Source organism: Ursus maritimus, unplaced genomic scaffold (assembly GCF_017311325.1).
Source record: "Ursus maritimus isolate PB19 unplaced genomic scaffold, ASM1731132v1 scaffold_29, whole genome shotgun sequence".
Lineage (NCBI taxonomy): Eukaryota > Metazoa > Chordata > Mammalia > Carnivora > Ursidae > Ursus > Ursus maritimus.
The window spans coordinates 1,129,029-1,152,958 of record NW_024425452.1 but is presented as its reverse complement, the minus strand read 5'-3'; the positions used below and the strand labels follow the sequence as shown (position 1 = coordinate 1,152,958).

General features: G+C 49.6%; 2 protein-coding genes across 2 annotated transcripts in view; one reads left to right on the top strand and one right to left on the bottom strand.

Moving 5' to 3' along the window:
• Positions 1 to 1,264: 1,264 nt before the first annotated feature.
• On the bottom strand, positions 1,265 to 8,605 carry LOC103664171 (natural cytotoxicity triggering receptor 2). Its single transcript, XM_040643432.1, has 6 exons — positions 8,503 to 8,605; positions 7,729 to 8,082; positions 2,314 to 2,443; positions 2,096 to 2,254; positions 1,605 to 1,609; positions 1,265 to 1,446 (listed from the first exon to the last, which is right to left on the bottom strand). The coding sequence occupies exons 1-6, from the start codon at positions 8,603 to 8,605 to the stop codon at positions 1,265 to 1,267; spliced, it is 933 nt and encodes a 310-aa protein (XP_040499366.1).
• Positions 8,606 to 20,233: 11,628 nt separating this feature from the next.
• The window catches only part of LOC103664097 (natural cytotoxicity triggering receptor 2-like), a 4,104-nt gene continuing 407 nt past the window's right edge, over positions 20,234 to 23,930 (top strand). The window contains exons 1-5 of the mRNA XM_008691921.2: positions 20,234 to 20,382; positions 20,574 to 20,918; positions 21,641 to 21,680; positions 22,364 to 22,463; positions 23,085 to 23,930. The exon at positions 23,085 to 23,930 is cut by the window's right edge and continues 407 nt beyond it. Coding sequence (XP_008690143.1) covers positions 20,334 to 20,382; positions 20,574 to 20,918; positions 21,641 to 21,680; positions 22,364 to 22,463; positions 23,085 to 23,168 — 618 coding nt within the window. The 5' untranslated portion in view covers positions 20,234 to 20,333 and the 3' untranslated portion in view covers positions 23,169 to 23,930. The remainder of the gene's footprint in view (positions 20,383 to 20,573; positions 20,919 to 21,640; positions 21,681 to 22,363; positions 22,464 to 23,084) is intronic.

The window sequence follows — 23,930 nt, the reverse complement described above, 5'->3', positions numbered from 1 at the left end:
CCATAAATCTCGGTAGCACACATGAAGCATCTAAGCTTTTAACTCCTGACGGGCTGCCAAAAAGCAGCTGAGGTTTCCAGAAAGTTCTGAGGAAAGACAGAGGTCAATGAAAGGAGAAAACAGAAGATACCAAAAGGTATTTGAAGGAAACAGAAGATACACAAGGCTTAAAAAAAAAGAAAAAAACCCTCAAAAGTGAAAACTTTCATATTGCCCAAGAAAAAATGGCATCCCCAAGGAAAACATGCATGCTATAAAGGAACTTTCAGAGAACAAACGGACTGTGTAGAAATTTTAAGATGTAAATAGTAAATCTTCAAATAGAAGAACTGGAATGTAACTTTGAGGAATTTCCCAGAAAGTAGGAGTAAAGGAAAATAGATGAAGAACGGGAAGGAAAAGAAAGAGGCCCAGTCTGGAAAGTCTGACATTGAAAGAGTACGTGTCCGAGAGACAATAGGCCTCGGAGGGGCAGTGCCGGGGGTCAGTCCAGGCTGGTTTCCCACTCAGCTTGTGCAGGGAAAGGGAGGGTCACTTCTCTCCAGAGCCTGCAGCCATCCTGGTGGCAGTGAGGGCAGATGGGGGAGAGGTGCACAGTGACATGGTGACGAGGGGTTGCCGAACCAGGCAGAGCATGAGGCCCCAAACATGACACCGGACTCCACCTCCCATGCAGTAAGAGTGCACTGAGGTGCTGTTGAGAAGGGGTGGGTAAGGGGGAGCAATCTAGGAGGTGGGATCCAGAGGCAGGACACCCGTTAGGTAACTGACAGACTGGCCTGGGTACAAGTGCCTGGTGGTGAAGATTTGCAAGGAGGGAGGCAGAGGAGGGAGAGGCAGAAACAACAGAGAGAAGCAGAACAGAGGGTCTTGGCAGAGTGTGGCTGAGCAAATGGAGATGGGGACAGAAATGTTGGGGGTGACCTGGGATCTTGGCTGAGCTATAGGGCTACAGATAGGAGGGGCAGGGGGAGGAGAAGAAGGGGGATAAGGAGGAGGAGAAGGAGAGGACGAGGGAGAGAGGGGAGCACGGGGATGAGGAGAAGGGCTGGGGAGGAGGGGGTGGGGAGAGGAGTCAGAGTTGCCCACAGCGCTGGCCCGGCTGTGGTGGATAGCTGCTGCACTGGCCTTTGGCTCCCATTCCTGGATGCTGCTGGCCCAAATGCCAACTGCGTGTGAGCAATGAGTGGGCCTGGATCTTGGGAGGAGGCCAGGCTGGGCAATCCTCAGGCCTGGAATGAGCGGTGTAGCCAAGGGTCTTGGATCAAGTTCTGGGGGACTTCTGCCTTTTCTTTGCAGTGAGTGAAGGGTTCAGAGGCCAGGGAAGAGCTCCCCGGGGGCCTGGGGGGTACTGGCCATCCTTCTTGGACCCCAAGGCCTGGGGTCTGGGCTGAGCTGGGCGCATCAGAGATCTCCCTCTATGTTGCACGTGTGGAATCCTTAAGGCTCTGAGATGGAGTTGGGGGGAGAAATACAGGAAGAGACTCAAATCCACTCTTTGACCCTGTTTCCCTGTCCCCACAGCTCGTCCCTCCTTTAGCAGCCTGCCGTCTGCCTGCTCAGTCCCTGTCTCAGGAGACTCTCTGTCTTGCCTTTCCCCCAGCCCCACCTACCTTCCCCCTCCTGCTGTTCCCTTCTCCCCAGGGCACAGCTCTCCCTCCTGTGCACAGCCTCTCTCCCTCACCACTTGGGAAAGGGCTGTGCCCTGGGATGGTGCCCTGGTTTGGTGGCTGTGGGCAGGCCTTCCTGGACGGTCAGGTGGTGGGAGGTTATATATAGGTCAGTGGTACAGGAGGAGGGAGGAATCAAAACGGGGAGAGGGGCAGGGGAAGGAAAGGAGGAGAAGGAGAAGAGACGAGGGGAACACAGAGGGAGAAATGCAGACAAGGCATCCCAGGCTGAGAAAGACGTAGGGGAGCTGTCTGAGCACGCATGATGGATGCAGGGAGTCCGTGAGGGACCCATTTGGACGGCCCCATTGGGTACAATTTTTCCTGCCTCTGTGTTTGCTGGCTGATGCCCTGCTTGACCAGGGGTCGAGGGACAGAAGCCGTTACCCGCTCCATTTTCCCCAAGCCCCCCCAAACCTACTCACCGGACAAGCAGGGCTGATAGCACCAGGCTCTTGGCCACAAGCAGTGCACAGAGCACGGGGACCAGAGCGCTAGGGGCTGTGGGGTGAGACTGGAGGGTGGAGTTTTGTTGCCTGGAGGACAGGGGACAAGAAGGGGAGAGGAGCGGGTTGGGGTGGCAGCTCTCACCTGTGGGCCCCTGAACCGGGGCCGTCTGGGTGAGGTCCCACCCTGAACTCACTGTGAAGGGGCAGTCAGGGCAGAGGAAGCCCTAGGGGCCTCTCTGGCTCTTCCGGTGGGGGGCACAGAGCTCTGGGTCGGTGAGGAGACCAGCTTACCAGAAGCCCCGATGGCCTGGGTGGAGGCAGGTACTGTCAGGGAGAGAGAAAGAGCCCTCGTTAGCAGATGGGACAGCACCTCCATTGTGGTGAGCAGCAGAGCTGGAACAGGGGCCTGGGCTGGACTGGGAATGGAAGCCCATCAACTCCGTTAAAAAACAGTCCGTGGGGGCGGGACCAGGCTGTGAAGTCCCTTGGCTCAAGACCAAGACAGAACTGCGGCTCAGCCTCTGGCCCGTGCCTGTGGGGTGTTCCTGGGTCCGGGAAGAGGCCTGGGCTTCCCTCCAGCATTTCTACACTTCTGGAAGGGCACTCTGTAGCTCCCAGCCTCCCAAGTGTAGGAATGGTCACTGTCTTAAGCGGCTCTCATCTCTGGCATCCGTTCCCTTATTCATACTTCTGGGGCTGTTAGGGGAAGGGGGCCCCTCCTGCTTTCCCACCCCTGTCCTTCCTGGTTTTGCAGCAGAACCCTAGTCCCTTTTGCAGGCCCTGTTGCCTCAATGGCCCAGTTAAATACCTTTTATGGGGCCCCCTCTTGATTCTGAAACTGTGAGCTACCTGCCCCCCATCCCCACTGCCTTGCCTTCCCAGAAAGACCCCAGACCTACCAGTGCTAAGAGCTCTTGATGGAGGCTGGTGGAAGGTCACCTCTGAGGTGATGGGGGCTATTAAGGAGACAGAGAGGACAATAATTATTGGGGGTGGGTGAAGCCCTGAAGGGAAACAGGTGGTGTCAGCCCCAACATTGTGACCAGAGCTGAGGACCCCCAGTGTCCTCACCCAGGGCCCATGAGGGGGACAGTCTCCCCCAAGCTGAGGAAAAGAGAGGGGCAGGGGCTGAGGAGGCATGGAGGAGAGGGTGCCTGATGCTGGGACACCCCATGGCCAGGGACTTCCCTGGAGAAAGTCCCAGGCCAACGCACAGCACATGTGGACATAACCCTGAGGCTGCCCGGAGTGATGACCGGGAGCAGCCCCTAGTCCCAACCCAGAGCAGGGCCTCAGGACCCTCAGGGGAAATTCTAGTCCTGAGTTACAGCGTGTAATATATGGGCTGACACTGGTCCAGCTTGCCGGCACAAGGTGAGTATAGAAATCGGGAGTAAGGATCTTGAAACTTTTACGTCGCCCTGACATTGCCTCAAGGTCCAAGCATGAGATTGGTAAACTGGCCTGGTTGAACAGGATATAGACCAATTTGGGTGTTGTCACCCTGTCATGGAGGGCTCCCTATGGGGCAAGCTACATGACAGCAGAGAGGATGATGACACTTGAACACTAGTTGGTCGACTCTAGCCCGAAAGTGTATAAACACCTGAAAAAAACATTTTTATAATTTGTTATTTTTATAATTATTGGAGTCAATGATTGGAGTCAATCTATCCTTTTTAAAATCTATCCTTTTAAAAAAATTCAGAGTTTAACATGATTAGCTAAGGGAGAGTAGTGATTAGCTCACTCAAGGACTAATGAACAGCAAAACAAAAGTCACCGAGCTTTTTGTCAAGAAAAGCCATCTCTTTTCTGCACGTTGCAGTAATAAAACACCGAACGATGATAGTAGAATTAATTCCAAAGATGCTTTCCCTTCTGAAGTTATTCCAAAGGGTTTGCACTGGTTTTACTTGAAAATGCAATCCTTCACTGTGGTAGGCAGAACAATGTCCGTGTCCCAACCCCAGGAACCTGTGAATGTCACCCTACGTGGCTAAAGGGACTTTCCAGAAGCCATTAAGGTTAAAGATCTTGAGGTGGAGGGGCGCCTGGGTGGCACAGCGGTTGGGCGTCTGCCTTCGGCTCAGGGCGTGATCCCGGCTTTCTGGGATCGAGCCCCACATCAGGCTCTTCTGCTGTGAGCCTGCTTCTTCCTCTCCCACTCCCCCTGCTTGTGTTCCCTCTCTCGCTGGCTGTCTCTATCTCTGTCGAATAAATAAATAAAATCTTAAAAAAAAAAAAAAGATCTTGAGGTGGAGAGATATTCCAGGTGCCCCATCTAATGATTAGTATTTAAAAGCAGAGAGTGGGGGCTCCTGTGGCTCAGTCGGTTAAGCGTCTTCCTTTGGGTTGGGTCGTGATCCTAGGATCCTGGGATTGAGCCCTGAGTCCAACTCCCTGCTTGGCGGGAGCCTGCTTCTCTGTCTCCCTCTGCCTCTCCCCCTGCTTATGCTCTCGCTCTCTCTCTGTCAAATAAATGGATGAAATCTTAAAAAAAAAAAGCAGAGAGTGTTTCCCAACTGTAGTCAGAGAGAAATGCAGCTGGGAAAGGACCTCTGGCTTTGAGGGCAGAGGAAGGGAGCCACAAGCCAAGGAATGTGGCAGCCTCTGGAAGCTGCGAAAGCTGAAAAGTCCATAATCTGCAAGAAGACAGGACTTCGGTCCTATAGCTACGAGGAACAAGATTCTGCCCAAGACCGGAATGAGCAAGAAGTGACTTCTGTCTAACAGCCTCCAGGAAGGACCAGAGCCTGCTGACGCCTTGATTTTAACCCAGTGAGACACCTTCCAGACTTCTGATCTGTGGAACTGTAAAATCATAAATTTGTGTGGTTTTAAGCCACAACCTTTGTGGATACTTGTGCCGACAGCCATGGGAAACAATGACACTCTCCTGTAGTGTGAGTGTCATAGTTACGATGCATGGTGAACTACTAAAACCCAGTGAGTTATCTAATGAACAAAGACATCATGGAAACAAGTACCACGTACATGGAAAACATAAAACCACAAATTCAAAGTAAACTTTTTTTTTTTAAAGAGGATTGAATTATGAAGTTCTTTAAAGCAGTCAGTATACCACATGCAAACTCTAGTGTTCTGTGGGCTTCTGGTAAAGTGGCAGCTTTGTGTTGCAAAGACAGAGTGTCTATCCACAGTTGTCAAACGTTATTGGAAGATGTGTCAGAGGCGTGTGCTCCTCTGTGTTGCGATCATCTGGCAAGGAAGGGGGCTTAAATATCCCTTTCTATTGACACGTGAGCTCCACATTGTCAGGAATTGGCCAACGAGAAGGAAGACCAGCTCCTGGAACAAGTCAAACTAGCAAAGTATTTTTCGGGGCAACTTGAAAAATGCAAACATACTGCAAACTTAGCTCTTCTCTGTACCATACGTGCAATTTTGAACAGGATGAAAAGAAGGTATTCCTTCTTTGTCAGAAACACAACTAACCCTGAACTGAGGAGAGCTATGAAGGGTCACAGTATCCACCAGGGGTCTGGGGCTCCATTTTTCTGGAGGAATGTGTTTTGATGGGTGTAGCTGTTTGGGCAAGAGGACATTCTGGAACGGTCACTCAGATTAAGGAGACTTCTATGAAAAAGTGCCAGCTGACCTGCACCGTGTGCTTTCCAAAGTGGTAAAAATTGTGAATTACTCAAAGATGAATGCCTTGAATGTGAAATCATTCTCTTTATTACGTGATAATGTGGAAACCCTGCATGGCTGTCATTGCATGCTAAGTTCGGAGTGATTACCGAGGGGAGAGATCTGTTGAGAACGTTTGATCTACGAAAAGTGCTCCTTATGTTTCGGCAAGACAGAAACCAAGTTATGACGAACTTTTTAAAGATGTGAATCACGCAGTCAGCCTTGTTGATATTACGGCTTTGAGGTTATTCCAATGCGAGGGAAGAATGCAACGTGTTTTTCAATGGCAAACAAAATCTCAGGGCAAAAACAAAACTTAGAGGTTTAGAAGAAGTTTCTATGAGTTGTTATAGCGTGTTCTTAATTTGGTACAATTATCAACAAAACAGGGGATGATCTTGATATTGCATATCTGCACAAATACTTGTGGAAAAACCTTAAGAGTTTGACAGAAAGTTTTGAATTTTATTTTCTGCCTGAAGAAGATATGTGATAGGACGTTCATAAATCCAGAACCATTTTTTCATGAAAAGATATTTTAAATATAAACATAACTTTATAGGATAAATTTGGGAACACATTGCTGATGAAGGATGAAGGATGCATTTTGAAAATATAGCATCACTCGTTCCCTTTTGTAAAAATTAAAAATAAAAATACTGAGCGTGTGGAAATTGATTTAAACTTCCTTCTTGGATTTCTGTCAGCATAACTCTGTGAGACTGGATTTCTATTGTAAGTGTTAGTAAAACAAAGCATTCAAACAATTTTGAAAGTATTTTCTCTGAAGAGTTATGGTGTCTTCGTGCTATTCAGGTTAGGTAAGCCAACAAGCAAGGAGAATGCTCCTTTGTCACGTTAAAATCCTTCAACGTGGACATACAGGGGGTTTGTTCAAAGTGTGGATGGCTGGGATGTACTGTATGGTGACTAATATAACAAAATAAAAATTATTAAAAAAAAGTGTGGATGGCATTTAGTACGGGAAATTGCTATTTCACTTCTAAGTTTTCGCTCAATTGTGACTGAGGCCCCGCAACGTTACGACTAGAATGGCCAGCAACTACACCCATCACCTACAGCCACACTTGCAATGAACAATGATGTCCATTTTTTTCTTTTTTTTTTAAAGATTTTATTTATTTATTTAACAGAGATAGAGACAGCCTGCGAGAGAGGGAACACAAGCAGGGGGAGAGGGAGAGGAAGAAGCAGCCTCCCAGCGGAGGAGCCTGATGTGGGGCTCGATCCCGGAACGCCGGGATCACGCCCTGAGCTGAAGGCAGACGCTTAATGACTGCGCCACCCAGGCGCCCCAATGATGTCCATTTTTATAACTGAACTTTTAGCTTGTGGGCCATATGGTCTCTGTTGGAACTATTCAACTTCCCTCCTGTAGCATGAAAATGGCCTTAGATCATAGATACACAAATGGGCATGGCTGTGTTCCCAAAAAACCTTTATTTCTGGACGCTGAATTTGGATTTCCTATAATTCTCATGTGTCACAGAATCTTATTTTTCTTTTACTTTTTTTCCCAATCATCTAAAAACCATCCTGGGCTTTCAGACCAGTTTGCTGACTGCTGACCTGGGCCAGGAGGAATGGACAGCCCAACATGCTACCAGCATGGCGGGGGTGGTTTGTGGCCAGTGGCCAGACATTTACCAGCACCTACTACGTGCCAGTACAGGCACCTTCTCTAAAAATGCCGGGCAGTGTCGGGCTCCCCTGTGGCCAGGTCATAGGAGATCAGGCTGGTCAGCATGCTCAAGTGATCTGTTTGAGCGTCTTTTAGGAGGCTTGTAAATCATCAAGACGGACAGCAAATGAGGTGTGTGTGTGTGTGTGTGCACCTGTTCCCAACAGCCTTCCCAGAAGAACCAGATGGGGGGACTAGAAAACCAGGAGGCAGCAGAAGGGTGTGAGGGGACCCCCAGGAAGGGGCTTACCTGGAGACACTGCCAGATAGAATCTTATGGACTTAGAGACAGAGTTGCTGGAAGCGTGGTAAATTCTACACCAATAGTGTCCCGAGTCTTCCTCCTTCAGACCAGTCATGGTGACAATGAAGAGGCCAGCGCTAGGGTTGTCCCAGATTGAGAATCGAGAGGCCTGAACCAGCCTGCCGGGACTGGAGGTGGTGACTAGCCTGGTGCACTTGAATGCCGACAGCTCCTTACACCAGCCCTTCCTCTCGTAGGGCCAGCCCTTGGGGGGGTACTGGCACGACACAGAAAGCGTCTGCCCCGCCACTCGGTGAAGATGATGAGCCTCTGGTAGTGCCCACGAGCCTGGAGAGCAGGCTGCACGTCAGGGCCACACCAGCACCAGCTCCTACCAGCCGTCCCCTGGGCTCAGAGCACTAGTGCCATGTCCCATAGTCCAAAAGTCCCCACAGCACCCCCTATCCATGTCCCATAGCCCCAAATGTCCCCACAGCACCCCCTATCCATGTCCCATAGTCCCAAATGTCCCCACAGCGCCTCCTATCTTCCCCGCACTCTTCCCTTCCTCCTCACCTGGGATCAGCAGTGGCAGCAGCAGCAGGGGCAGGAGTGAGGCTCTCCAGACCCTCTGGCCCTTTCCTTGTGGGCTGGAGGCAGGAGACATGAGGAATGCTGGGGAGAGGGAACCAGGAGCTGGTCTGACTCTGCTCAGCTTTTCTAGCACTTCCGAGATAGACAAAAGGAGAAAGACCAAGGCCAGCCTGGGGAGTGGGAGACCTGGGGAGAGCTGGCTGTGGGCAGAGGGAAGCAGGGACCTCCAGGGGCAGGTGCGAATCTGGATGTGGAGGCAACAGCCCTGCTTGGCGCACAGCTCCTGCATCTCCATAGAGGCTGCTCTTCTCCTCTGTGCCCAGCTGCCCCTTTCCCGTCTGGGCCTGCCCTTGGGGGAGGAGCTGGGATGTCCAGGAGGAAGCTGTGGTCAAGTAGCCAGCTGCCCATCCGCCTCTCTGTGCACTGTCTCTTCCTTGTAGGACCCTGGCTTTGCCCCCCTCTCCAGGGAAAGCCACGCTGAAGGTGGATGACAAGCTCAGGGGCACTCAGAGGTCTGAGAAAAAACCCTAAACCCCACTGGCCCTGAGAGTGGTCAGAAACCTCATGCCCAGTCCTGCCTGCTGAGTCAGTGACGCGTTTCCACCGTGGGAGGTGTTATGGGTGCTGGAGGGGAGAGGAGAACAAGCGGAGTTTCAATACCAGTAAGAAAGTGCAGGGAGGGTCCCTGACAAAGAAGGGGAGAGTGAGGCTAGGAGCAAAGAGAGCTGGGCTGGTGGCAGGGACAGGTCAATGTGGGGGCGGGGGGGAGGTGGAGCACAGGAGCCTGGACCACCAATCACCTCTAAATCTTCAACTCCGCACCCTGTGGGCGCTGTGTAATCGCCACACAGACAGATCCGGGACTCCGGCATCTCTTTCTTGAGTGAATGCTAACGCTTTAAAAAATGGTGCAATTTACAAAGAGGTTTTATATAAAACAAACAAACAAACAAACAAACAAGAGAGAGAGGTCAGGACGCCCAGGGCTGACATGTGAAGTCCACATGCGGCCACCAGGGCCTTTCCGCGCCTAGCAGCTGCTGCAGGGAGCCCTGCACAAATCCCAGGACTGAAGAGGGGCTTTGAAGCTATTGAGGGTATTGGTTGCAAGTCCCCTGTGGCCCCGCCCCCTGACTCCTGCTCCCCACTCCGCCTGGGTGCAGAGCCCTGCTCCTTGCAGGGGTGAGCAGAGACTGAGGATAAGGGCAAAGGGACAGACAAGAAGAGAAGGGATACAGGAGGGCCGCGGGCTCTCTGGCCTAGAGACTCCCGGGGAAAAGCAGGATGGAGTTGCGAAGCCAGAAGGAAAGTTCAGGCTTCGCCCACTACCCACTTGCAGGAGTTAGTTACCCCGTGTGTGTGTGTGTGTGTGTGTGTGTGTGTTTGTGCTCTCTCCGAATTCCACCTGGGGCTTGGGAGGGAGGTGGTGGTGGTGGTGGTGTTTTTTCCTCCCACACAGGGGAACTGAGGCCCAGATCTGTCCGTGACCGGCTCAAAGTCATGTGGTGACGTGAAGATGTACCCAGACCAGCTTCCTGACTTCTGACGGGGCCTTTCTGCTGAAGACTGGCCCACAGACAGTACAGGAAACCAAACCATATGCATTTGCGAGCGCCCCATGGTTAGTTTCCTGGCCTTGGGCTGGTCTCTGTGTTTCTTCTCCAAACCCAATTACAGACAAAATGCAGGGGTGGGGGGCACCCTTCTGAAGGGGGGGAGTTTCTGGTCCTGGCTGGCACAGGTGTGTGTCCCTTTGTGTGAGGGCGTGCAGCAAATGTTTCCCACAGCGATTTTCCCTTTGTCTGGTTGCTGCTGACCACCGGGAAGGGATGCCTCCCCCCTGCAGCCCCCCAAGATCACTCTTTGTCCATATTCTGCTATCTCTATATCCCTCCAGCTTGGGGTTGGCTCTGAGTTGTTCTCTGCTGAGTCAGCATGGGTCCATGGTGCCCAGGGGACAGGAAGTTTTTGAGCAAACTCCTAAACCTCTGAAAGTCTGAGTTTCCTCCTTTCTTAAATAGATAATGATGGATCACTAATACGATTATTCTGGGAATAAATGAGTAAACCCTTCCAAACACTTACAGAAGTGCCTGTTACATGGTATCTCTTCAGCAAATGTCATTATTAAGAATCAACATCCATGATATCATATGTGCTTGACTTTTAATGATATATGTAGACATGGAACAGCAGTACAGCGAAATTCTAAAAGGAAATAAAAATGAAAGTTATGTCATTTAGAGCAGAACTTTCTAATCATGGTCCTGGTGCCAGAAAATATATGGAAAAATGCTTGGTCATTCTATATACAGATGTACTTGGACATGATAAACAGATATGACAAACAACATTTAAAAGCAAATCACGGCTGTGAATTAAGGTTTCCTTCCTATTTGGCAGATAAAGGGTTATTTCATTTCATATGAAAAACAAGTCTTCTAAATAATAAGAGAAAATGAATATTTCAATAGGAAAAGGGGGTGAAGTTACGAGCAGCTTCTTTTCTACAGGAGAAATACAAATGAACAATGTTAAGGAAAACATATCCAAAGTGAATAGTATTAAAATAAGGACAAAACCACTCTTCTCATCAGATTGACAAGAGTTAAGAGAAATGATGATAACCAGCGTTGGGGAAATTTAGGGAAAAGACAATTGCATATTCTGCTGGGTAAACATATTGAAACCACCTTTCTGAAAGACAGTGTAGTCAGATTAATCCAAATCTACTTCAAAAAAGAAATCACCTTTGACTCAGCAGTTCTAAATCTAGGAATTGAAGAAGGGTACAATAGCTGTTGCAGTATTATTTTATTTCAAAATTTCATCAAAATCACGCATATATGTATCTTCAAAACTTGTAGCTCCAAGAATTGTAGGTTACAAACTCATGTTCATGAAAATGCAGCAGTTCGGTGCCCAATACTCTACACCCCAGCTCCCTTTCCCACTAGGGAGTCACTTTTTTTTTTTTTAAGATTTATTTATTTGAGTGAGAGAAAGAGAGTGAGTGAGCATGTGTAGGGGTGGAGAGAGGGGCAGAGGGAGAGAATCTCAAGCAGACTCCCTGCTGAGCTCAAAGCTGGCTGAAGGGTTCGATGCCACTACCCGTGAGATCGTGACCAGAGCTGAAACCAAGAGTAGGACTTTCAACTGACTGAGCCCCCCAGGCAACCCCCCTAGGGAGTTTCTTTTAAGCAGTTTTTGTATTTACTGTTATACCGATATTTCTCTCCTAGACAGGGGTAGGTATTATCCACGAAATGTGCCCTAGGGAAGATGAGGTTTCTCTCTCTTCCGTCATGCTCCTGCCTGTCCCTTCCTCCACATTTATTCTCTGAATAGTCAAATAGAGTTACTGATAAAATTAATTTTTAGATTTTATACTTTCTGAGCATGTATATGTCTTTTTCATAGTCCAGTCATATAGTTTATAATCATTACATTTCCTTTGTAGTACAGGTTTTTGTTTTCCATGAAGTTACTAATTGCCTTAATTTTAAAGTTTATATTCTAGCCATCATCATCAATTCATCCCTAAACTCTAATCCCAAATGTAAATTTCACCTTCATATGTTTTTTTTTTTTAAGATTTTATTTATTTATTTGACAGAGATAGAAACATCCAGCGAGAGAGGGAACACAAGCAGGGGGAGTGGGAGAGGAAGAAGCAGGCTCATAGTGGAGGAGCCTGATGTGGGGCTCGATCCCATAACGCTGGGATCACGCCCTGAGCCGAAGGCAGACGCTTAACCGCTATGCCACCCAGGCGCCCCTCACCTTCATATGTTTGACTCTATCAGTTCATCGGCTGGCTTTGTTCCTCCAGCCCAGCCCCAGGTGGTCTAATGTCCTCTGGCCCCAGTCTGGACTAGCTTCCTCCTAGGCCTTCAGCAAAGTTGTCTTCCTGACATATCTCTTGGCCTACTCCTTGGGAATGCCCTTGGGAACGCCCTTGGCCATATCCAGTGTTGAAAGTGCTCTCTTTCTAGACCCCACATCTAACTCTTTCTTTCTTTTCTCTCTCCTTTTAGGGCAAGGGTTGGCAAACTATAGCCTTTGAACGAAATCTAACTCGCCACCTGAATTTGTAGGTAAAGTAAATGCAGACATGCTGCTTCATTCCTGTGTTATCTAGGGACGCTGTCATGCTACAATGGCCGCTCAGGAATTGTGACTGAAGTCCTCTGGCCCATAAGCACAGGATATTTCCTATGTGGCCCTCGACAGGAAAAGCTTGCTGACTCGACAGATGGAAGATGACCAGGAACGGAGAGGCAACCAGTGTGTAATGGTGTCTCTGAGGGAGAGGCCAGAAGCGTGAGAACACAAGCAACAAATGGAGGCTGAGTGGCAGAAAGAATTTCTTAAGTGTCGGATGACAAATGTGATTCTCCGTTAATGATCGCTGAAAAAGATACAAACTATCTTAGAACCCCGGGCCGGGTCCTGCTGGAGTAACAAACAATGCCAGTTCAGTGGGTTCACACAAAGAATGTTTCTCCTTGCTCCTGGGAAGCCCACCTGCCCAGACCACTGTCCAGGGCGGCCCAGACCACTGTCCAGGGCGGGAGTCCGCTGTGGGCCCGCTCAGCATCTGAGGAACCCTGACTTCATGGACGTGCCCATCAGCATGTGCGTCTTTGGTCCCCAAGCCAGGGAGGAGAGTGCTGGAAAGTGGAGCTCTGGCTCTTCAGTGGCTCTGCGGGAAGTGAGACACACCACTCGTGCACATTGCATTAGCCGGGCATGTCACCAAGGAGCTGAGAAACAGGAGCTTTCCATTTATGCAGAGGCAAAGGGGAACTGAACACTGGTCAGCGATAGTGATGCCTGTCACACTTCTGTAAGAAAAATCCTGCAAGCTCCAGACGGGAAGGAAGAGACAGCTACTCCCAAAGGAAGGAGAAACGAGTCTCCTTGGCTTCGGAGCTTCCTGCTGCAACATCAAACATCAGAAGACAAGAAATCGGTTTCTGGGGCGCCTGGGTGGCTCCGTTGGTGAAGCCTCCGCCTTCGGCTCAGGTCATGATCCCAGGGTCCTGGGATCGAATCCCGAGTCTGGGCTCCCTGCTCAGCGGGAGCCTGCTTCTCCCTCTCCCTCTCCTGCTTCCCACCCCTCACTTGTGTGCTCTCTCTTTTTAAAAAAAAAAAGAAAAGAAAAAGAAATTAGTTTCCGTGGAGAACAAGGGGAAGCATGGTCACTCATGGCTTTTATGTCTCTCCTTCCTGTGGGGGAAAACCAGACTGTGTTACACGTGATAGTAACCAACATCCTTCTTGGACAAAAATGATTTGAATATTGGCTTCACGTCACTGATAGTTAATTTTTTTTAAAAGGGCCAACAAATGGTGGTGGTAAACACTGAGACTAACCAAAGAAAGAGAGCTTTAAATAACTATTGCATCGTGGTGGCAAAGCTGACCAAACATGACGTCATTGTGAAATCATATTTTGTAATTGCTTGTTTTTTTGTGAAGATATGTGTAATTAATATTTGTGTGTGGATCTTATATCTAGGTAAATTAGTAATCTATTATTTCCAATCATTTGATTATTTATGATGTGTATATATTGAGTTGTAACATAAATAATACATTTACATCAGTGTAATTAAATATAAATTTAAAACATGAATATCATGTTAAATATTTTACAAGAACATATTTATATTTAAGTATGTATATGTGTAAGATATAGAACATAGACATATAATGAAAAATAAGACTATCCAGAAAGATGAAAAAATTTAAATATGGTGAAATGAGTAAATACGCTGCTGGGAAAAGATTTTTAAAAGGAAATACTTCTTTTTTTAAAAAAAGATTTTATTTATTTATTTGACAGAGAGAGAGCCCAAGCAGGGGGAGCTGCAGAGGGAGAGGGAGAAGCAGGCTCCCGCTGAGCAGGGAGCCCGACAGGGAGCTCAATCCCAGGACCCCGAGATCATGACCCAAGCTGAAGGCAGTGCTTAACTGACTGAGCCACCCAGGTGCTCCTTCTCTATTCACTTGGGAATGACAAACCAGTTGAAATCACAAATATGAAGTATATAGGGGTGCCTGGCTGGCTCAGTCGATGGAGCATGTGACTCTTGATCTCGGGGTTGTGAGTTCCAGCCCCAAGTTAGGTGTAGAGATTGCTTAAAAATAAATCTTTTTTTTTAAAGGTTTTATTTATTTATTCTACAGAGATAGAGACAGCCAGTGAGAGAGGGAACACAAGCAGAGGGAGTGGGAGAGGAAGAAGCAGGCTCATAGCGGAGGAGCCTGATGTGGGGCTCGATCCCATAACCCCGGGATCATGCCCTGAGCCGAAGGCAGACGCTTAACCGCTGTGCCACCCAGGCACCCCGCTTAAAAATAAATCTTAAAAAAAAAAACCCTTAAAAACCACCAAATATAAAACGTATTAGAAAACGTATGACTATAATCACAAAAAGTAAAACTCGTGATTGGATGACGTATTCGTTTCCTAGGGCCGCTGTAACAAATCATAAGCTGGGTTACTTAACAGAAATGGAGACATGAAGTCTGACATCAAGGTGTTGTTAGGGCCACACTCTCTCCAGAATTTCTAGGGAAGGATCCTTCCTTGTTTCTTTCAGCTGCTGCTGGCTGTCAGCCGGTGGCCCCATCGTTCCCATCTCTGCCTCCGTAGTCACGTTGTTGCTCGTGTGAGACTCTGTCTAATTGCCTCAGCCTCTCTCTCCTATAAGGAGGCAGGTGATTGCATTAGGGACCCACAAGAGAATCCAAGATAAAGGTCGTCTCTCAAGACCCTTCATTTAACCAATCTTTTGCTATATAGAAGGGCAATACTCACAGGTTCTGGGGACGAGGAAGTAACTATATCTTTGGGGTCATCTCTTCTGCCTTCTAGCAATGAATTTCTTTTTTTAAGAAGAAGATGTGAGTTAGAATTAGGTCAAGATTTAAAATCACCAGCTTACAACTAACCATGTGTGATACTTGTATGGGTGTTAAAAAATCTACCTACAAATCAATCGAGGTGCTGATTTAGGTGTGAGTCCTGACATACTTGCGGGAGACAGATGATGCTCACCAAATCCGAGCTGTTACAAGAGGAAAAAGATGAAATGCTTCCTGGCAGGTTATAACAAGATAAAGAAGAAGTTTATATTCTTGTAAAAGGTTGACCACACACACACACACACACACAAAAGCGCCAAAATAAAAAAAAAAGTGTGCATAGCAAATTAAAGACAGGAGTATATGGAAAGAACAATGTCTCATGACTAAATCACTTGTATTATGTGAGTACAAATGTGTTTGGCTGTCACAGTTAGGTCACAGTTAGGTCACAGTTAGGTCAATGCTTGATTCTATTTCAGTAAGTCCAAGAAGAAAATTATATGAAGATATTGATCGATTGCAGAAAAGCATTTGGTATAATTCAGCATCCATCCTAGACAAATCTTTTACTGCTCTATAAATAGGAAATTGCTTTCCTAATAAAGAAATGGTTTGGCGAATTAATCAGCCAATACCACGCTAGTGAGGAATCATGTTAAAGGCTGGAATCAAGATAAAGACGCTCAATATCAAACGTACTGTTAAACACGTTTCTGGAAGTACCGGCAACTGTACTTACACGGGAAAATAAAATTGGACCCATAAAATAATAGGCCAAATTACCACGATTTTCTGGTTGTGTAGTTGTCTACTTGAAAAACTCAAAGATATTAGCTGAAAACCCATACAAACAAAAGGAGAGCTGTCAAAGGAAAAACAGAGGCGGGCGGCAGTGAAAGTGGTGAAAAGAGATTTTATTTAGGAACGACTTGCAGTTGGGAAAGGGACACATCAGTACAGAACTGGGCTCAATTCGGAATACAGCACAAGTGAGTGGGAATTTACAGCCAGGTAGGAGGTGCGGGCCAGGGGATGGAAAATTACTGAGAGAAAACATCAGGAATAAGGGGGGGGGGGGTGTTCTGGCTAAACCGACTCGACGTCCCAGGATTCTTTGCTGAGGACAGGCTGGGCTGACCAGACACTGCCGGGCTGTGGCGGAGGATGAAGAACTCTGTTGGGTATTGATATCGAGGATATCCATGTCTTCACCTGAGGGTGGGCTGCACCCCCTGTCCCTGAGCCCCGGAGGACACACAATTCATGCTGAGCTTTAGAAGGAACATAGGACAGTGGAAAGAGCAGGGTTCTTGCTAAAACTAGACTTTATGAGGAAGTGCATTGGTGGGCCTAGACGAAGGCTCAGGAGCCTGACCAAGGTTTGGTCAAGCAAGGACTCCTTTCTTGGAGTTTGTTCATTCATTCACATGTACATTCAAGAAATATTTACTAAGAGCCTACCATTCCAGACACAGGGAATAGATTGAGACAGAAAGCAGTCATGCAGCTTATATTCAGAGAATGGTGTTTGCCAGGATGGGAAGGCAGAAAGGAGAGAGGAAATTAATATACAAATAATTAATAATCAAGTCATAGTAAGAGTAAGCACTATGTGGAAAATTGTAAGACAGTCAATGTTTAATTTAACATTAAAAATAAATAATCAATTATAACAACAGTAACCATTTCAGACACAGGGCTGGGTGAGGTGGATGACAGCAGGTGGGGCACTGGCCCCCTGAGCGAGCACCAGAGGGGACCTCACACCCGAGCAGATGGCAGCCTGAGGGGGAAAAGGAGGAAGAGAGGAGGGGAAAGTATGACCTGGTAGGAAGCCAGAATGATGGGCCGTCGTTCTGTCCACACCAGACTTGTCTTAATGGTTTCACTATTGTGAGACTTGTGTGCTTGTTGGAGTCAAATTAAGGGCAAGTTCATTTCTTTAAATGAAGCCCCCCCCCACATATGTTTAAACCATTATCATGGTCAAGATGGGAAAAAAAATTGAAAAATTCTATAATTGAGAAAAACCCTCCAGGTACTTGTATTTTCCTCTATTGTAGAATACTGTAAAACTTTGATAAACTTGACCTTTGAATCAATGGTGCTAGAGTTTCATGTCCGTCCCAAATTTGGGTCAAACTGGAAAGTTATAAAAGGCTTTCAAATGTGTGGTTTCCGTTGTCACCAAATCCTCCAGGCCTTTTTCAGTTTCTGGAATCCTTGCCTCCTCCTTCCACCTAGAAGACAAGAGTCACCCACCTGACTCCCCCCAGGCAGTGTCTTCCCTGTGGGGTGGGCTGCATGCCCTGTACCCTGCCCCTGGAGGAGCCAGAATTAAAGCCGAGCTTTCCAAAGTGTGGAGGAGTGATGAGGCCGATCCTGTGTTTGTGGGGGCGGGGGGCAGCAGTGGTCGGCAGGGTTGGGAAAGAAATAGCTCAGATCCACTCAACTCGGAGGCACCTGGCCCTGAGCATTCTCCTGGGCTGCTGGAAACCTCTGCAGGGGACCCAGACCAGAGGGCCCCAGGCTGGAAGACCCGGGGAAAAAGCACCTAAGGGAAGGCCATTAGAAGTTTACCAGAGCTATTGACCTCATGGGCTCAGTGGGAGAAAAGATGCAATATTCCTATTTTACAGGCAGGGAAACCGAGTCCCCTCTGTCCCTGCAGCCATGCTGAGAGGGAGGAGGAGGTAGAGCTGCCCTTCCTTACTCCTCCTGAGATCACTGTGGTCTGAGCTTCTCCCAGCTTCTTCTCCTGTCCCAAATCCTGGGTTTGGAGGAAGAAGGCAGGTCCTCTCTAGATGGTCAACGGAGTGGTTTTCCAGAGATAACAGGGGCCACCCAGGCCTGTTTCCTTTACGAGGGCCACCGACGGTGCCATTCCTTGACAGTGAACCCTAGTCCCACACTTTCTGGCCATCTCCCAGAGCACGGCTCCCACGGAGCCCTGTGACCCAGGCTCTTCCCGGGAGAGCTGAACCTCTGAACAGGCGACCCTTCTCAGGACTGGGGACCAGAGAGTGATTTGGGGTTCCTGTCTCTGCGGTTTCCATCCCTGGGGATGCCACCGAGCTCTGACAGTTCTGAAAGCCTGGATGCTGGGCACTGTCTGCATCCTTGGGGAGTCTAAGTCCCCGGCTCCGCTGGAGGGTGTTCACCCCACAGACACTGGTGGGGAGCTCACAACACAGAGAAATGGTGACTCTACCCGCCAAGTACTCCCTGTTTGCTGCGAAGGGAGGACCTCCTTGTCATACAGCAAAGAGTAGGTTAGAAGGACTTGAGGACCACAGGGAGGGCAGTGCAGGAAGGAAGAAGGTGACCTTGGGCAAGGGAAGACTCCAGAACATCTCACCCGGTAATGGCGCTCTCCAGCCAGCAGGGGGCAGGGCAGCCCGTCCGTCCCCACAGTGCTCTCTTACCGTCTGCATGTCGCTGCGGGACAGGTCCCCTGAGCCAGGGGAGCCCTGCGACCACAGCCCACCTCCCGCTGTGCTCCCTGTCCTGCCGGAGGGCGACACCAGCTGCAGAAGGAGCTCTGCGATGCCACCAATTCACCGGGGAACCTTAAAGAAATCACCAAGACGCCTTGTGCCTCAGTTTCCCTATGGTGAAAGGGGGTAGTGACCACTGTTTCACAAGGATTTTGTGGAAATTAAATTAAACCAGTGGTTCCCATTCTTGTCTGCACACTGAGATCACATGGGGGGCATGACCGCAGCACACTGGGCTAGGTGCTTTGGTGGCTTAGGCCTTGGCATTTTTTCCCCACGAGCCTGAGGTGACTCTAAGGTACAGACAAGTTTGGGACTTCCAGAGTCAAACACTCTTGTGACCAGGCTTTGTAAACTCTAAGTTGCAAATCTGGTTTTGCTCTTTTTCCTAAAGTCCCTTTCCCCCTACTCTGTTTTCATAAAATTGAAATTCCATCCCCTCTTTTCTTACACCTCCCGTGTAACCTTTCCAAATGGAAAACGCAGATTCCCCTCACAGTCTGAACCCCCCGACTCAAACACTCCCTCCTACCGCCTGAAGGAAGTTTGTCCAAGGTGCTCGGAGTCAAAGCCTCCTGAACCAAGGGAGACAGGCAGGGCGCTGTGAGTCCGAGGGAGAGTTGGGGGTCCGAGGCCCTGGCGTCTCCTCTGCTCCCCCCAATGGGATCTTCGTCAGAGGGGGACAGTTCAGGCGCCTGCGAGGCTCAACCAGCCCAGGTCCAACTTAGAGAAAATCCTCAGTAGCTTCAGCCCACCCTTTCATGTTTGTTTACACCGCCACAGCCAGTTTTCATGACTGCAGGAGGGAGACGGACTTTGTATCCAGTGTCCTGTGGCGCCCTTGTGGTCGTCATACAAACCTACTCACTAAGAGACCGCCGCACATGGAACATTTGGGATTTGGCATTCGGGTGTGGAATACTGAGCCATACTTCTTGGAGCCGATGATCGGGGTGCCTGAGGGGGTGCTGTGAGAGGTGGGGAGCTTGCCTTGGGGTTGGACAGCCCGGGGGCGTTTTCCTATGGTTCTTATTCATTGTAATGGGTCCAGACTCATAGTTACATCTCAGAGGGCGAAGAGAGGCTACGAGCAGAGTAAGTGTGCCTATGTTATTTCAACCACGCACCCTCCAGGCCAGGGGCTCTCTGCTCTCCCTGGGGGCCACAGGTACTTAAGGGTGGCTCTGGCCTCAAAAAGTCCCTACCTGCCTTGGGCCAGTTCTCCCCTGGCTTTTGGAGGTGGGTGGAAAAAGCCAGGCCTCTGAAAGGATGAAGGGAAAGGAACCGAGATTGAAAGAAATAGGGTGGTCTCTTATTTCCATCTAACTTCCCTTTATAAGTGCTGGGTGGGCTGTGGGGTGGACAGGGGAACCAAGAGCAACCCCACAGTGCCTAGACCATCCAGCTGAGCAAGGCTGAAGCTGGAGATGCCCCCAGCAGCTGAAGGTTCCCCCAGGGGGCCCCTACCTTCCCGCTGCCCACAGAAACCGCCCTGCAGGCTGCACCCTTACTCAATCAAGACCTCTCCTTTCTCAATCTCGCATTCTATGGGCTGGGGCATCTGGGCAGAGTTGGGCCCATCTCCTGGGTCTCTCTGTCCTGTAGCCACTCTCTACCCCTCACTCCAGGCACCGCTCCAGTATGACCTGGGAGGCCCTATACTTGCTGCTGCTGCTGCTGCTGGCCTCAGGTAAGGGGCTCTCAGGAGGCGGGTGGCTCCAGGGGAACAGGGCAAGGGAGGGAGGGAAGTTGGAGGTGAGTGGATGAAGTGCAGTGTGCCATGGGAGGGTGGTAGAGGGAGGGCAGGAGGGCTGTCTGGGGTCATGCTTTGAGGGTGGCTGTGTCCCCTTCCTTAGCCTGACCTGAGTTTTTGTTTTCTAGGTTCCTGGGCACAAGTCCAGGAGAGTGAGCTGGTGTGGGCTGTGCAGGGGCAGGCGGTCTCTGTGAAATGCCCGTCCACTCCCCTGGAAAGTGAGTACAAGAATAAAACCTTGTGTAAGGAAACCAAACCTGGTTATTGCTTGAAGCTGGTCACCAGCACCAGACCCCAGGCAATGGCTCAAAGACCTCCACATTTTATCTGGGACAACCCTTCTGCTGGCTTCTTCATTGTCATCATCACGGAAATCACGAAGAAGAGTTCAGGAACCTACTGGTGTGGAGTAGACAGAGGTCCTAAGGAGAGCCTCCACATTCTCAAGAACATCAGCCTGGTGGTGACTTCAAGTGAGCTCTTCACGGAGGGAAGGGGCCTTCCTGGGGTGCCCGGGGAAATGAAGCCCCTCATCTCCTTCCCCTGCTTACCCAATCCTACCACTTCCCTGCTCGCTCCCATACTGACTGTGGGCAGTTAGGTCCCCAGTTCTCATATTTGGGCCATCACCTCCATCCTTGGGTGTCCTGTCCCAACAGGTATAAGCTAATTTGGGGCCCACTGGGTGTAGATTCCCAGTCTACACGATGGCTCCGACCCAACTTCACCCACCGATCCCCAGAACTGGCCATCCCATGGAGGTATAGGGTGTCTGTGTGGGGCCCTGTGGCCTAGGTCTCCCCCAGACTGGACATGTGGGTTGTTCAGGACCTGGGTCTGAGGCAAGACCAGAAGGGTCTTGAGACTCTGATGGTGAAGGGGCCAGGCCTTTGGGACAAGTGGTCTGTGTCCTCTCCACAGGAGTGATCTGGACTCTCCCTGCCCTTGGGGGTTTGGGGGTCCAGTGTGAGCTTCTCTCTCAGCCCAGGCCTTCCCCAGCCCCTCCTCTCTCTTTCTACCAACTCTGAGAAGCTCTGTGTCCTTGGACCCCAGTCAGCTCTGGCCTGGGGGACCCTGGGGGCTGGCTGTGGCCCCTCCTCCTCTTCCTCTCAAGCTTTGGGGGCTGACCTCTTCTCTGGGGTCTCTAGGCTGCCACTGCCTTCTCTGTTGTCATCAATCACACTTGCTTTTCTAGTGACAACCAGTTCAACCTTCATCAGTGGCTCTGATTACTGGTAAGTCTGGGGTCTTGTCTAAAGGGAGGGGACCGGGAAGCTGATGACTTGTGTGGGCTCTGATTCAGGAGACCAGGGGGACATAGAGGTCTGAAAGAGACCCCAAGGTCTCGGCTCAGAGCTGGGCTAAGTTGGCAAGGGTGAAGGAGTGGCTCTAAACTTCCCCCATGATGGAGCAGAAATAGATACATATCAGGAATGCAAGAACTTCTCTTAGTGCTGATTCACAGGCAAGAGAAATGAGGCCTGTCCAGAGTCACTCAGCTACTTCAGGACAGCAGCAGGACCAGCATCCGGGCCTTCCGTCTCCTGAACCAAGGCTCCTTTGGGGCTCAGACATTCTCCAGGGGCACCTCTGGGTAGTCCCCATCCTGGTTTGCCTATTACAGATCTGGAGGCTCTCCCCCTCAGCTTTTCTTCTGCTCCCTATCCATTGGAGCTGTGGTACACCCTGATAGTGTCACCCAGAGAAATGACAACTCTGAACATTTCTTTTCTCCTGGCCAAACTCTCCCTCCACCCCAAGCTTCCTGGGTTCTCATGATTTTGTTCTAGGTGGTCCCTGTGGCTGACCCGAGTGAGTTCAGGGTGGGGCTGGCCCATAAACAGGCTCCAGCCCCATGCTGAGTTCAGGGGCTGCTGTCCGCAGCCTGGTCCTCCCCTCCTTCCTTCTTCTCCCTCAGTTTGTCGGGCAGCACTTTCGTGATGCTGTTGTGTGTATTCCTTGTGACCAAGATCCTGGCTTTGACAGCTCTCCTCCTGTTTCTGACCCACAGAGCCCAGGTGAGTGGAGCCTGGGCTGGCTTGGGGGCCAGTGGAGCAGGGGGAAGATTCTCTCCTGGGAGAGAGTCACCGCAGTGCAGAACTAGCCAGGAGTCACATAGGCGGCATTGTATCAGTTGTAACTTACACCAACTTAAATGTTCTTTTACCTAGCCCGTCTCTGCCCATGCATTTGGTTGTTATAAGCCACCATTTTCTTTGACATTCAAACTCATGTCCTTGGGTCCTGTCCACCCACAGCAGCTGGGTTGTCCAGTTTTGAGGCCAGCCTTAGGCGACCTCCCTAACTGACCCTTAGGTGTGCACACAGAGGTACCAGACACATGTGCACACACACACAGGTATTCATTCCTGGCATCAGAGACCAGACCTACCCACCATGAAGTCCCTTCTAAGGGTCCCCCCAACCCTTGAGCCCTTAGCTCACACACTAGAGCTCCCACCATAGGACTTTGTCTCATTCTGTCCTGAAGGGGGAAGCATGGGCAGGGAGGAGATGAGGACCTGTCGAGAAGGAGAGACTTCAGCAATGGAAAGGGGATGGGGCCAGAAGCAGGTCGGAAGAAAGAGGTGTGGAACAGCCAGTGAGTGTGCTTCTGAATCCCCTTCCCCGCTTCTCAGGTCTCCACCAGTACAATGGGAGTAGTAGCAATGGCTGCCGCCAGCCCCACCAAGACCCCAGAGCGCTTGGGCACTCCCTGCTGAGCCTGGAGTCCCCCCACCTCCTCCTGCTCCATCAGGACCACTGAGATCTGGAGCCTCTGAGAAAGGGCCATTCCTGTACCTCCCAACACCTGAATCTGCCATCTACGCTATGGTGGTGCCTCTCCTCTCCGAGCTGAGGACACCCATGTTGCCTTCTCCAACGCCATGTCCACCAGGTGGGCACCCACCACCTGGGAGACTCTCCCTGTGCATCCAGGCCACCCCTCTCCTACCCAGTGGACCAAACGCACTGGTAGGCATCCTCCCCTAATCTGTGCCCCTCCCTCCACTCTAGGGTTTCCTGTTTCTCTGTCAGCTCACAGATCAGCTGGTCTTCCGGTCACCAATGCCCACTGCAGTCGGCTTTGGTTCTTCCTCCTCCCGATAAGGGAAATATCCTTCGTTCATACAATATACAAATGTAATATTTGATATTTCCAAAAATGACACAAATTTTAAAAGTATATGACAATGAAGGAACAATATTTCCCTTCTATATGCCATACAAAAGGGTTAACGGCTTTTAGGACCTAAACATCTTTTTTCTTTTAAATAAGTAAGAATTAGGCAAACATTTCCATTTTAAAGAGGGCTAAGGATAGGAACAAGTTAACCGTTACAGAATAAAGAACAAATAATATGTATGAACATGTGTCCAAAATGGCTGATAATCAGAGAGATGAGAAATGAAGTGAGACCCCACGCTTTGCCTAACAGTTCAAAGAAGATAAAAATAAATGATAATCATATTCTGTGCTGGAG

What these genes read in the sequence shown, in the direction of transcription:
- LOC103664171 (XM_040643432.1), bottom strand. Translation starts at nt 8,605, where the DNA reads ATGCAGGAGCTGTGCGCCAAGCAGGGCTGTTGCCTCCACATCCAGATT. An exon ending in CTATCTGGCAGTGTCTCCAG is followed by an intron (nt 2,444 to 7,728) that starts GTAAGCCCCTTC and finishes TCTCCCTGACAG; the next exon opens with TACCTGCCTCCACCCAGGCC. An exon ending in GCCCTGACTGCCCCTTCACA is followed by an intron (nt 2,255 to 2,313) that starts GTGAGTTCAGGG and finishes CACAGGTGAGAG; the next exon opens with CTGCCACCCCAACCCGCTCC.